Genomic DNA, 14,004 nt, shown 5'->3' with positions numbered 1-14,004 from the left:
AGGGAAGGAGAAATGTCACACTCAGGGGAAGGGGGAGAGAGCAGAAAATTTGGACTCATGGAGGGACAGAGAGAGATGTTGGTTTGGGGGAGGGAATGAGATCTGGAAGAGAGGAAGTGTGCAGGAGAAAGAAATGTTGGACTAGTGGAGGAAAGGATTGAGAAATGTTACACTTTGGTGGGGGGGGGGGGGAGTAGCGATGACTCAAGGAAGGGAGAGATGTTAGATTTGGAGAAGAGGTCATTGCACGCCCAAAGGAAACCCCGCCTCCAGCCTGCTGTTATTCCCCCACCCCCTTCAGCCGAGGCTACGCCCCTACGGGAGGTTTCTGCTAGGTTCGGCTTGCCCACCCCGGACCGGCCCCCAGCAGATCTCCCGACCCGGTTGAGAAACGGTCCGTTCTCGGTTCCGCCAACTCCGGACTGGAAAATGGATCCCCAGCCCTCCGGATCCCCCCGCTGCGCTGCTCCGGCCGGATCTCCGGATGCCGTCTGGAGGTGACGGGATTGCGTCGCAGTCGCTGCAGGCAGAACAGCTGCTCCGGTTCTAGCCCTGAGTCGGACTTCCTGGCGTTCCGGGTTTTGTTTTAAACCCAGATCTTTCATTTTCCGAGCATCGGACGCCGGTGATGCTTTAAGGGTCCCGGTGCCGGATCTGAAGAGCTCGGGAGGGGCTTTTCGGAGGAGGAAGTTTATGTCGTGCACATGTGTGATGCGAAGAAACTCACTAGTGCGCTCACATGGGATTGTGATGTTAGTTGCGACGTGTTTGCGGGTCTGTTTGAGACCCGAGGGCAGACGCGCAGGCAAAAGTTGCACGCGTAAATCTGCCCGCGTAATGCTCGCAAGAACAGCTGATCCGCGGCCTTGGTGTGGACAGCAGGAAACTCTCCTTAGCCCTAGAGAGGCGCCTGAAATTGCTCTCCCAAATCTTCAGCCTGCGAGTCCCTAGACTGCTGGGGCTGGATTTGAACTCCGATCCCCGCTGCTCAGGACCAAACCGAAGTTGGGCTTGGAGCCGAATTTCGGGAGCGCCAGGTGCCCGCTTTGCTGACCTAGAGGGGGGTCCTCGCCTCGGACCCTCCAGACTTGAGATCCGACCCGAGGGGTGGGCCGGCCCGGTGCTCCGATCGCGCTCCCCTCCCCTCCCCCCCACACCCGGGCGGCGAGAGAGCAGAATGTGCGCGCAGTTTCGGCGCCTACTAGACAGCATGCGGCTCGGGGGAGGCTGCGCCGGGGGAAGTTTGCCAAGCGCCGGTTAAGTTTGGGGATTTCTTTCCAAGATCCGGGGTGGCTTCCAAGAATGGGAGACGGGAGGACGGAGCGGCGTGCCAGTTCCTCCCCTGCAGTGGCTGCTAGCGCCCAAGCAGAAGAGATCGAGGTTCTGGAGTCGGTGGATGTGCTGCCCATGGCCCCCGAGGACGTAAGTCTTTACTTGTTGATCTCTTGATTCGTCGACAGATTTATCCCATTATGAGCGAGTCTGATCAGAGGGGAATAATTGAGATAGAGGAGAAGTCAGATCTGAATTACAGGAACTTATTATTGGATCCCAGATAAGCACAAATTTTGTGGAATCTATGCATCCGTTTGGCACTTATGCCCTCATAATGTAAAATAGTGCATACAAGATCCCACCATTGTATAACTTTTCTTATTGTATAATACTATAATATAATAAAAATATTGAACAAAAAAAAGAAAGAAGTTTGTTCAATTACAATTTGTGGAATCTATGCATCCTTTTGGCAGTTATGCCTTCATAGTGTAAAATAGTGCATACAAGATTCCACCGTTGTATAACTTTTCTTATTGTATAATACTATAATATAATAAAAATATTGAACAAAAAAAGAGAGAAGTTTGTTCAATTACAGGAACTTATTATTGGATCCCAGATAAGCACAAAATCTATGCATCCGTTTGGCACTTATGTCCTCATAATGTAAAATAGTGCATACAAAATTCCACCATTGTATAACTTTTCTTATTGTATAATATAATAAAAATATTGAACAAAAAAAAGAAAGAAGTTTGTTCAATTACAATTTGTGGAATCTATGCATCCTTTTGGCAGTTATGCCCTCATAGTGTAAAATAGTGCATACAAGATTCCACCATTGTATAACTTTTCTTATTGTATAATATAATAAAAATATTGAACAAAAAAAAAAGAAAGAAGTTTGTTCAAATACAATTTGTGGAATCTATGAATCCTTTTGGCAGTTATGCCCTCATATTGTAAATACAGTACTCATAATGGTATAGCTTGGAATATTGAAGATAGATTGATGTCGTCCTTGTTGGTTAATATGCCCCTGTGCTATTACTGTTTATTTTTGTCTATGCCAGTCTATAATGTTTAAGATGTTAATCATATTACCAAACGCTCATATATCGGTAACTTGTCATATCTATGTTAAAGTTGTTGTATAACTTTTCTTATTGTTTAATACTATAAAAATATTGAACAACAACAACAAAAAAATTGATAGATTTATAAGTGCAGTTTGTTTGCCATGCAGGGAAAATGTTGATGATTTGCCCGTCTAATTTGCCCAGCTTGTTTTTGGAATGGGCTGATTTGGCCATCAAACACTTTGTCGGGTCCTCTGATCTGGGATTCCTTAGGATCACCCGTAAAATGATTCAGACCAATTCAATATATCGGGATGAAAAGACCTCATCCCCTGATATATTGAAGTGGACTGAATCGTTTTATGGGTGTGTTTGCATGTGAATATACACCTTGAAGTTGCATTTTCTTCATTTATTCCTTAGGATCAAACATGATATTATATGGTAGATGTCTTGCTTCTTGCATTGTATACGGTATTGTCGCTGGAAATGCATCGAGAATTTGTATTAATATTTTGGGGGAAAATTTTGTATGTTTCCCTTTAAATGTGTCATCCCCGTAAGCTTCTATGTAGTGTGTAAGATTGAAAGTGTCTTTTGGGGGACTCAGGGTGACTTTGAATAACTAACTCCCGCGATTGGCTTGCGAGCTCTGCTTACCAGCAAAATCCCGGCTCTTTTCGCCTGGTCTTTTGCAGAAAGATGCAAAGAACCAAAGCCCCCTCGATCCTATCGGGGGGGGGGGGGGGTCTGCTGATTGTCAGAGAGGATACGGAGAGCTATTCAGTGGAGAAAGACTGATCTCTTTCGGGCTAAGTGCGGTTCTTGCAGAAATTCTGCAGTTGAATTGTGCTGGGGCTTTCGATTTTCCTCTCTCTCCGGTGCGGTTCTTTTTTTTTTATACCATCGAGACCCAAGATCCTTTATTTATGGGTGTTTAAAACATCTTCAAAATGAATTGAAAGGGCTTTGAGTAGTGTGAAAAAACTGGGAGAGGAGTCCTTCTGTTTCATTAAGAGTAAATGTGCCTGGGCATTCCGGTTCCTCTTTTCCAGGCTTAGATGCTGGGCGCCTGGTCCTAGTGGTGAAGCCCTAACTTAACCTTTGCTCTTTCCCTAAGTGACACACCTATAGGAATAGTTAGAAATCCTAGTCTGCCAGCAAAGCCCTTAAATTCAGGAGGCAGAAACCACAGGTGTCATCTCTGTGGGTGCTGAGCAGCCCTAATATTGGACAAACTCCTTGATTTGTGATTGAGGAGTGGGGATTTAATTGCATAAGAACATAAGAATTGCCGCTGTCGGGTCAGACCAGTGTTCCATCGTGTCTAGTAGTCCGCTTCCGCTGAGGCCCCTAGGTCCAGGACCTGAGCCCTAACTGAGTCTAGCCTTACCTGCGTACGTTCTGGTCTAGCAGGAACTTGTCTTACTTTGTCTTGAATCCCTGGAGGGTGTTTTCCCCTATGACAGCCTCCAGAAGAGCCTTCCAGTTTTCCACCACTCTCTGGGTGAAGAAGAACTTCCTTACGTTTGTACAGAATCTATCCCCTTTCAACTTTAGAGAGTGCCCTCTCGTCTCCCTACCTTGGAGAGGGTGAACAACCTGTCTTTAGCTACTAAGTCTGTTCCCTTCAGTATCTTAAATGTTTCGATCACGTCCCCTCGCAGTCTCCTCTTTTCAAGGGAGATAAGGCCCAGTTTTTCTAATCTCTCGCTGTACGACAACTCCTCCAGCCCCTTAACCATTTTAGTCGCTCTTCTCTGGACCCTTTCGAGTAGCACCGTATCCTTCTTCAATTAGGCGACCAGTGCTGGATGCAGTATTCCAGGTGGGGTCGCAACATGGCCCGGTACATTGGCATGATAACCTCAATAATTATGAAATGTTGGGACCTATTGCAGAAATGGATACAGAGCAATTTTATAAGCTGGCACTTAGGTGCGTTGAAAGTAGAGAATGACACAAGGACAAATTTGTCCCTATCCCTGCAGGAACTCAATTTCTCTGTCCCTGCCACATTCCTGTAAGCTCTGCCTTAACCGCACAAACCTCGGACACTTATGATTTTAAAGTGTTTGAGGCTTGTGCAGATGAGGACGGAGCTTAGGCATTGGTGGAATGAGGCATTATGACATCACAATCTGAGCTCTAGAATGTTGCCACTTAGGATTTTAAAGTGTCTGAGGCTTGTGCAGATGAGGACGGAGCTTAGGTATTGGTGGAATGAGGCATTATGACATCACAATCTGAGCTCTAGAATGTTGCCACTTAGGATTTTAAAGTGTTTGAGGCTGGTGCAGATGAGGACGGAGCTTGCAGGAATGGTGCAGGCACAGGAAAAGAACTTGCTGGGACTGGAAAATGAGTTCCCGCAGGGATGGGGAAAAATTGGTCCCCATGTTATTCTCTAGTTGAAAGCACCTTTGACAGATGCCCTTTGTACACTCGGCATTATTCTATAAGGTAGCACAGTGGTTCCCAAATCTGTCCCGGGGGGCTTCCCTGCCAGTCAGGTTTTCAGGCTATCCACAAGGCCTCCACTGCATTCAAATCTCTCTCATGAATATTCATTGTGCATAGCCTGAAAACCTGAGTGGCAGGGGAGCCCCCCAGGACAGGTTTGGGAACCTCTGATTGGCAGCACCTAAGTGCCATGACGCTGAACCGTGGGCGGGTCAAGGGTAAGGCTGCCAACTGGATCTAGATTCGCAGGACGGGGTTGATCCAGTCCTGGGATTACCCCAGTGCATGCTGGGACTCGTAGTCTTGGTTTTCTTAGGACATGCAATGGGGGGGGGGGGGGGAGGGAAGTCAGAACTACAAGTCCATGCATGCAACAGAGTATACCCAGGACTAGATCAACTCCCCCCTGTCCTGCAAATCTGGATCTAATTGGCAGCCTTAGCCATGGGGCGGGTTTTCTGATGTCCGGCTTAGTTTATAGAATACCGCAGATTATTGAGCAAAAGTTAGCACTGATGTGCCAACTTGTGCATGCCTTGGACATAGCATAAGAGGATGTCCCTAAACATGGTCACACCAGTGCCGTCATGGAATTTAGCACTAAGCCCCCAAAACTGAACCACTGAGGCACCCATCTATAGAACTGCCCAATAGAATGCTGATCTCTGCCAATAGAAACAGATTTATGTAAACGAACACTCGGTATTCTGTTCAAGCTACTTTACTATATTATTTAATCATTTCTTTTATTATTTATATAGCACTTGTATCCTTAGTGGTTTACATTCAGGTAATTTATCATATTTCCCTATCAGTCCCGGTGGGCTCAAACTCTATCTAGTGTACCTGGGGCAATGAGGGGATTAAGTGACTTGCCCAGGATCACAAGAAGCAGCGAGGGATTCGAACTAGAGAATGACACGGTGGTTGTTACCCGCGGCTAGCCGCGGGTAACCCGCCAAAACAGTGACCAAAAAAAAAAAAGGTCACCGCGAGATCGGGGACAAGGCCATTCACCGCCCTGTGGAGCGGTGAATGGTTAGCACACGCGGTGAGCGAGCGCTCGATCCGGCAGCTCCCTCTCTCCCGCCAGCCATGCATCTCCATTCCTCCCTCCTTTTCCCTTACCTTTTCTTGTTGAAACTGGCGATTTCTATAAGGCTATGAGCTGTATTACAGCCGGAGCCTTGAAGTTGCGTCGCGTTGCCTGCTGGAAAAATCTCCTCTGATGCAACTTCCTGTTTCCGGTTGCATCGGAGGAGACTTTTCTAGCAGGCAACCCGACGCGACTTCAAGGCTTCGGCTGTAATACAGCGCATTGCCTTATATAAATTTCCAGTTTCGCCACAAGAGAAGGTAAGAGGGAGGAAGGGAGAGAAATGTACGGCTGGCCGGCGGGAGGGAGCTGCTGGACCACGTGAAGGGTGCTGGGGGTGGGGGGATGGAGAGGAGAAGACGCTGAAGTCGGGGACGGGGCGGTGAAAGGGAGAGCGGGGACGGCGACGGGGCGGTGAAGGGGACGGCAGAGACTGGGACAGGGCGGTGAAGGGGACGGCAGGGATGGGGCGGTGAAGAAGATGGTGGTCCAGGGACGGGGCAGTGACGGGGACAGAATTTTTCCCCGTGTCATTCTCTTAATTCGAACCCACAGCCTCAGGTTTTCAGGATTTCCCCAATGAATATGCATCAGATCTATTTTCATGCACTGCTTTCAATGCATATTCATTGGGGAAATCCTGAAAACCCGACTGGATTCCGGCCCTCGAGGACTGGAGTTGTCCACCCCTGCTCTAACCCTTGTGCCACACACTCCCCACACTATATTCCGGTGATTCCCAACTCTGGACCTGGAGGCATCCCAGCCGATCAGATTTTCCGGATATCCGCAATGAATATTCCCGAGAGAGATTTGCGCGCGCTAGCTCTCTACTGCAGGGCTGCCCAAGTCCGGTCTTCGAGATCTGGCAGGCCAGGTTTTCAGGATATCCACAATGAACATGCATGAGAGAGATTTGCTTGCACTGCCTTCTTGGTATGCAAATCTCTCTCATGCACGTTCATTGTGAGTATCCTGAAAACCTGGCCTGCCAGTAGATCTTGAGGACCGGACTTGGGCACCCCTGCTCTACTGCATGCCAATCTCTGGACATCCTGAAAACTGGCTGGGGTGCCTTCAGGACCAGATCTGGGAACACCTGCCATAATCTAAATGTGTGCAGACTGTGGTATATATTTCCTAGGAGGTCCTGATTATAATCAGGGCAGGATTAACCAATAGGTCAAGTAGGCACGTGCCTAGGGCCCGAAATGGTCAGGGGAGCCCGATGAAGGAGGGCATCAACATTGTTTTTTCCAAACGGCGAAGGGCCCCTCCAGCATCGATCGGCAACGTGCCCCCCTACCCCCCCCTATCGAAGGAAAGTAAGACAAGCAAGCAACGCGGGTAAGAAAGGCAACGGGAACTGTAATTATGCAAGCGGTGCTGCTTGCCCAAAGCTTCCCTCTGACGCAGCTTCCTGTTTCCGCCTGGGCGCATGATGAGGTGGGGCGGGGCAGGGGACCGACGAATTAATCCTGCCCTAATTATAATGGGGGTGAATCTGATGGTGCTTTAAAAGTTGAAGATTTTCCCTTTCCACTGCAATGGGACACTAGGATCTTCTCCCATTTTCTGTGCTAAAAAAAGAAACCCTTTCTGAATTAGTATGGATGAAAGCAGAGAGCAGTCTGCATCCATTGCTTGGCAATTTCATGCCTTTGATATATTACACGCCAAGGTACAGCTAAAGGGTGTTTTTTTTTTTTTTTTTTCAAGGGAACTTAAGCTCTTAGTAAAACATGGCATGTCTCAAACTGCTACACAATGGGAGTCTTAAAATATTCATCAAACACACCCGTACAATAATTCAAACCACTAGTATAAGAGGATGAAAAGACCTCGGAGGCCTTTAAAAAGCCACAATACTGCTTAAGGTTTAGCAAATGGAGCAGGTCAGGCCTCAGTCACCGGTCAAAACCCCATGTGATTGTCTTAATATATAAAGTGGAAATTGCAGAGTGAATTTTCATTTCAAACTAACTTATTTTGCGCAAAAAGATAGCGCTAAAACTTTAAGAACGCCACTTATCTTGCACAGTAAACGCTACGATGAAACGCCAGCACTGCTCTTCAAGCCCTACGTGGCCTCCGTGTCACCAGGATAACCCAGGCTTCTTCAGCAAAAGTTCTGTAATGCTTTGTATTATTTTTCATTGAGAAAAATGGTGTTTACTGTGCAAGATAAGTGCTGCTATTTAAAGTTTTAGCGCTATCTTTTTTTTGCATAAAAATAACGTATATACTCGAATATAAGTCGATCCAAATATAAGTTGAGACCCCCATTTCCCCCCCAAAGGGAGGAAAAATGGTTGACTTGAATATGTTGGGTGGCTTAATATTCAAGTGCCCTGCCCTGCTAGGCACTGCATTCAGCACCCTTCCCTCCCCTGCCAGGCATTGCACCAAGCCCCCTTCCCTCCCTACCCTGTCAGGCACTGTACCCAGTCCCCTTTCCTCCCTCCCCTGTCAGGCTCTGCACCCAGCCCCCTTCCCTCCCTCCCCTGTCAGGTACTGTACCCTGTCACCTTTCCTCCATTCCTTCCCTCCCTCCCCTATCAGGCTCTGCACCCAGCCCTCCTCCCTCCCCTGCCAGGCATTGCACCAAGCCCCCTTCCCTCCCTCCCCTGTCAGGCACTGTACCCAGTCCCCTTTCCTCCCTCTCCTGTCAGGCTCTGCACCCAGCCCTCTTCCCTCCCTCCCCTGTCAGGCTCTGCACCTAGCCCCCCTCCCTCCCAAGCATTGCTCCCTGTCCCTCCTCCCTGCCCTGTCTGTCGTACCTCCTCTGCTAATCCCTGGTGGTCCAGAGGTGCGGAAAGCAGGACCGAGCTTTCCACGCTCCTGGTCCGCTGCTAACCCGATCGGTTGGTGGCTGCCGCACGTTCCAGTTTCTTCAGCCGATGAGCGGCACCGAGCAGTAGCTCACTTTGGCGCTGCTGCTCGGCGCTGAGCGGCTTCCTGACTGGCTCAGTGCCTCTCTTCAAAGTACATAATCTTTTGTGGTTGTATTTTTTTGCATTTTGATACTTGTCCACTGGCCCAAGTCTGAATGTTGGGCTAAAGGCGAGAGCTCTAAAGATCATAAATGGAAAATTAAACCCAAAGATTTAAACATTTAAGTACATCACGGGCCGTATCGAGTCGGAAGAAGATATCTTCTACCTCATGGGACCCTCGACCACCAGGGGGCATCCGCTAAAAATCAGGGGAGGGAAGTTCCATAGCGACTCCAGAAAATACTTCTTCACTGAAAGAGTGGTGGATCATTGGAACAAACTCCCACTGCAGGTGATTGAGGCCAACAGCGTGTCGGACTTTAAGAGAAGATGGGATATTCACAGGGGATCCCTAGGGGAGTGAAACCAGAGGGCGGGTATTTGGAATGGGCAGACTTGGTGGGCTATAGCCCTTTTCTGCCGTCTTTTTCTATGTTTCCCCCCTCCCCCTAATTTTCATAATATTATGTTCCAGCCACTACTGTAAGCAGGAGCATTCTCACAGGTTTTAAATAACGAGCTGACTTCTTCCAGATGGAATTCATGGAAACGTGATCTGAGCAAATCGCTGAATGGCAGGATGCCAGTTTCCGATGGCGTGACGGTGCCTTCTGATCCTCCTCTTAATTTTGCTCAAAACCGAGTGATAAGCACATTGATTTTCTACTGTCCTGGCAAGGTAGTGCAGTAGATCTCTCACTCTGATAGTCAGAAACATAGATACATGACGGCAGATAAAGGCCAAATGGCCCATCCAGTCTGCCCACCCACAGTAACCATTATCTCTTTCTCTCTCTGAGAGATCCCACGTGCCTATCCCAGGCCCTCTTGAATTCAGACACGGTCTCTGTTTCCACCACCTCTTCCGGGAGACTGTTCCGTGCATCTACCACCCTTTCCGTACAAAAGTATTTCCTCAGATTACTCCGGAGCCTATCACCTCTTAACTTCATCCTATGCCCTCTCATTGCAGAGTTTCCTTTCAAATTAAAGAGACTCGACTCATGCGCATTTACATTATGTAGGTATTTGAACATCTCTTATCATATCTCCCCTCTCCCGCCTTTCCTCCAATGCAGTGGTCTCAAACTCAAACCCTTTGAAGGGCCACATTTTGGGATTTGTAGGTACTTGGAGGGCCTCAGAAAAAAATAGTTAATATGTTATTAAAGAAATGACAGTTTTGCATGAGGTAAAACTCTTTATAGTTTTGGCTAAGTTTTAATAATAATATTGTAATTTATGTAAAGATACATATGATCAAGAAACTGTTTTATTGTACTTTTGTGATTTTGATAAACATATTGAGGGCCTCAAAATAGGACCTGGTGGGCCGTGAGTTTGAGACCACTGAGTTAAGGGGAACGGTTAATCAGCTGGCTGGGTGGGAGGGCAGAGGGGAGAACAGGACAATCAAGCCATTGTCACATCACTGATGAAGCTGGCTCTTATTGGTGGAATGAGGCATTATGACATCACAATCTCAACTCTGCTTCCCAAAGACAAACAGGATGTCATGGTTACAGTTAAGCCAGTGGTCTCAAACTCAAACCCTTTGCAGGGCCACATTTTGGATTTGTCGGTACTTGGAGGGCCTCAGAAAAAAATAGTTAAAGTCTTATTAAAGAAATGACAGTTTTGCATGAGGTAAAACTCTTTATAGTTTATAAATCTTTCCTTTTGGCTAAGTCTTAATAATAATATTGTAATTTATGTAAAGATACATATGATCAAGAAACTGTGATTTTGATAAACATACCGAGGGCCTCAAAATAGTACCTGGCGGGCCGCATGTGGCCCCCAGGCTGCGAGTTTGAGAGCACTGCTCCAAATTATATAGATTGAGATCTTTAAATCTGTCCCCATATGCCTTATGATGAAGACCACAAACCATTTTAATAGCCTTCCTCTGGACTGACTCCATCCTTTTTATATCTTTTTGAAGGTGCGGCCTCCAGAAATGTACACAGTATTCTAAATGAGGTCTCACCAGAGTTTTATACAGGGCATCAATACCTCCTCTTTCCTACTGGCCATACCTCTCCCTATGCACCCTAGCTTCCTTCTAGCTTTCACCATCACCTTTTCAACCTGTTTGGCCACCTTAAGATCATCAAATACAATCAAACCCAAGTCTGAATAGAGAAATACTTTTAAAGCCCCCTTGGAGGCTCCATCTTAAATATGACTGCTTCGGCTGTTGCATTTCTCCTTTTTTTTTTTTTTCACCTTCTCTTTGCATTATGTTGGATAAAGGGGATATTATATGTATACCGGGCAGATATTTGACCTTACTGACACAGTAGAAACAGCAAATGCTGTACACCAGGAGTTCCCAAATAAGAGGCCAATTGAGTTTTAGCTTTGGCCCCAAAACCAGCCTGAAATTGGTGTTCAACCTTGTTTCAGTTTTGGCTGAAAATGCCAGTGTGTTCCCCTCAGAACAGGAGAAGGCTGTGTTCCACTGGACCCCCCCCCCCTTTCCCTTCCTCCCCCTCCCCCAAACAGAGCTATCGCTCTCTTCCCTCTTCACTGGGCCTACCATACAAGCCCTGGAAGTCTAAGGCATGGTTGGGTCAAATTCTCAATATGTTTGGAAGAAAGGCATGAGATACATGAAATACTTGGCGTAATCACTCATGAGTCAAGTCATTTGAATTGAAAGGAAGCTCTGGAATGAAAGGGCATAGGATGAAGGTGAAAGGAATACTCCTTTACAGAAAAGGTAGTAGATGCATGAATCAGGTGGAGATAAAGACCATCTCTGAATGCTTGGGGCAAGCACAAAGATTTCTAAGGGAGAAGAAGAGAAAGCAGAGTTGTATGAATGGGCAGGTTTGTGGCCTTTATCTGCCTTCATCTTCTATTATCAGACAGAAGAACCTGCAAACATTTAAATAGAGGAGAACTGCACAGTTATTGCTCTCAGTTTTGCGGGAAATGTGCGGGTGGGGGGTGGATTGTTTTTGTGGAGGGGCCATAAGAGTACAGGCCTAGCTCCAGCTTCTTTTTTTGTGTGTGTGTTTATTGAGAATCTTTCTTTCCCTGTGCCCATCCGTAATCCTCTAGATCAGTGGTTACCAACCCTGGCCGGTAGGACCACCAGCCAGTCGGGTTTTTGGGATAGCTCTAATGAATATGCATGAGAGAGATTTGCATATAATAGAGGTGACAGGCCCGCAACCCCGACTGGCTGGTGGTCCCTCCAGGACAGGGTTGGGAACCATTGCTCTAGATCAGGGGTCTCAAAGTCCCTCCTCGAGGGCCGGAATCCAGTCAGGTTTTCAGGATTTCCCCAATGAATATTCATGAGATCTATGTGCATGCACTGTTTTCAATGCATATTCATTGGGGAAATCCTGAAAACCCGACTGGATTGCGGCCCTCAAGGAGGGACTTTGAGATCCCTGCTCTAGATTGCTTTTTTGGGGAGTGGGGAGGGGGGGAGCTCTACTTTGTTCTTCAGCAAAATGATTGATGACATCACTGGTTGGTTCTTCACTTACTTTTTTGTCTAGGCTTCATTGTTGGTTCTGACCCATTGTTGCTGAAGTGCAGCTTTCATCAATAAAAAAATTAATTTCAACATAAATGTAGGAGCAGTGCAGATCTGTTCCACTAAATAGAACCAAAGCTTTTCCTGGTCATCTTCCTTAGACCCAACAAATCTCTTTTTCTCTGGGTTTCCAACTCAGTTGAACCTGGTCTTAGCTGTTTACACTGCCCTGGTCTTTCACAGTTAGCTGGGGACTTTTGTCCACTATCTTTATCATCTCCCCTTGTGATCCACTCAGACCTAGATTCTTAAAAAAAAAAAGTGTTAAAAAAATGACGGGCTCCTATCGCAGCCGTTCTCTGGTAGCGAATTAAAAAAAGCGAGTCATTCTTCAAAAAAAATGCTCGTGTAAATGAGGTTGGCGGAGAGTAGTGAGGACTCACTAAATTTGCACGTGCCCATCGCTTCTCAAAATGGCTTTTCTAGCCGTCTCCGACACGGCTATGCCAGTGCTGTCGCTGTACTGGCACCCCTGGACCAGTCGCTGATTTTTGTTGCCAAAAGCCGACGCCCCTCTTGAGGAACGGCTGGGCGATTTTAAAGAATCCACCAGAGTGCTCATTTTAATGTTGAAGGGCCCATTTGCACGTGTCGGATACTGCTAGAAAGACAGAGGTGAGTCGTTTTGATAATCCGCCGCCAAAATGCGTGCAGGTTAAACCGTTGGAAAACAGTTTAGCGACGTCGTTAAACTTTTCAGAATCTGGGCCTTAGTCCAGTCATAGACAGTGACAGACCTTGGCAAACAAGAGTCCTTTATCCAGCCTTTAGACGTCCACCCTGGGGGAACCAAAGATCTCCCCCGAGTGAGCGTTAAATTGAAGGACCGATAGTGAGGAGTCCCGTGCCCTGACGCAGACCATTGGCGAAACGCCCAGTTAGCTATCGTCGGCAGTGGGGGACACAGTACTAAGAATGGGTTCATAGACAACCCCGCGAAAGACAAAGGTGCGCGCCGACAACTGAGCGCAAGACGGAGGCGCGCGCCAAAGAAAATTACAGTTTTTAGGGGATCCAACGGGGGGTTATGTTGGGGAGCCCCCCCAGTTTACTTAATAGAGATCACGCCGGCGTTTTGGGGGGTTGTAACCGTCCACATTTTACTGTAAACTTAACTTTTTCCCTAAAAACAGGGAAAAAGTGAAGTTTTCAGTAAAATGTGGGGGGTTACAACCCCCCAAACCCCCCACAACGCCCCCACAACGCGGCGCGATCTCTATTAAGTAAAGTGGGGGGGTTCCCCCCCATGCCCCCCCCGTCGGAGCCCTAAAAACAGTAATTTTCTGCGGCACGTGCCCCCGCGCTGCGCTCAATTGTCTGGGCGCGCCTTTGTCCCGGCGCGCTTTTGACCTGACACCCTAAGAATGTACAGTACAGTGACTCGAGCAAAGATAAGTGACTGATTCTTTTTTGACCTCTCATAGAGTTTGAAAGTACAGTACACTGAAGCATTGTTTGCATGACGGTGAGGTTTAAAAGTTTTGCTCGAGCAGGAGGCTTTTCAGCCTATGAAGTTATCTCCCTACCTAGTCGGCT

The 14,004-nt window shown here is 47.3% G+C and overlaps 1 protein-coding gene across 2 annotated transcripts in view; it reads left to right on the top strand.

The window, feature by feature from the left end:
• Positions 1-368: 368 nt before the first annotated feature.
• Positions 369-14,004, top strand: part of RHBDL3 (rhomboid like 3) — a 219,647-nt gene continuing 206,011 nt past the window's right edge. Inside the window, exon 1 of one of the 2 annotated variants that reach the window (XM_033961284.1) lies at positions 369-1,422. In XM_033961284.1, the coding sequence (XP_033817175.1) occupies positions 1,303-1,422 (120 nt within the window). In that variant the 5' untranslated portion in view covers positions 369-1,302. The remainder of the gene's footprint in view (positions 1,423-14,004) is intronic. The other variant, XM_033961285.1, reaches the window with a different exon arrangement.

Source organism: Geotrypetes seraphini, chromosome 10 (genome assembly GCF_902459505.1).
Source record: "Geotrypetes seraphini chromosome 10, aGeoSer1.1, whole genome shotgun sequence".
NCBI lineage: Eukaryota > Metazoa > Chordata > Amphibia > Gymnophiona > Dermophiidae > Geotrypetes > Geotrypetes seraphini.
This window is presented reverse-complemented; position numbering and strand designations above follow the sequence as displayed.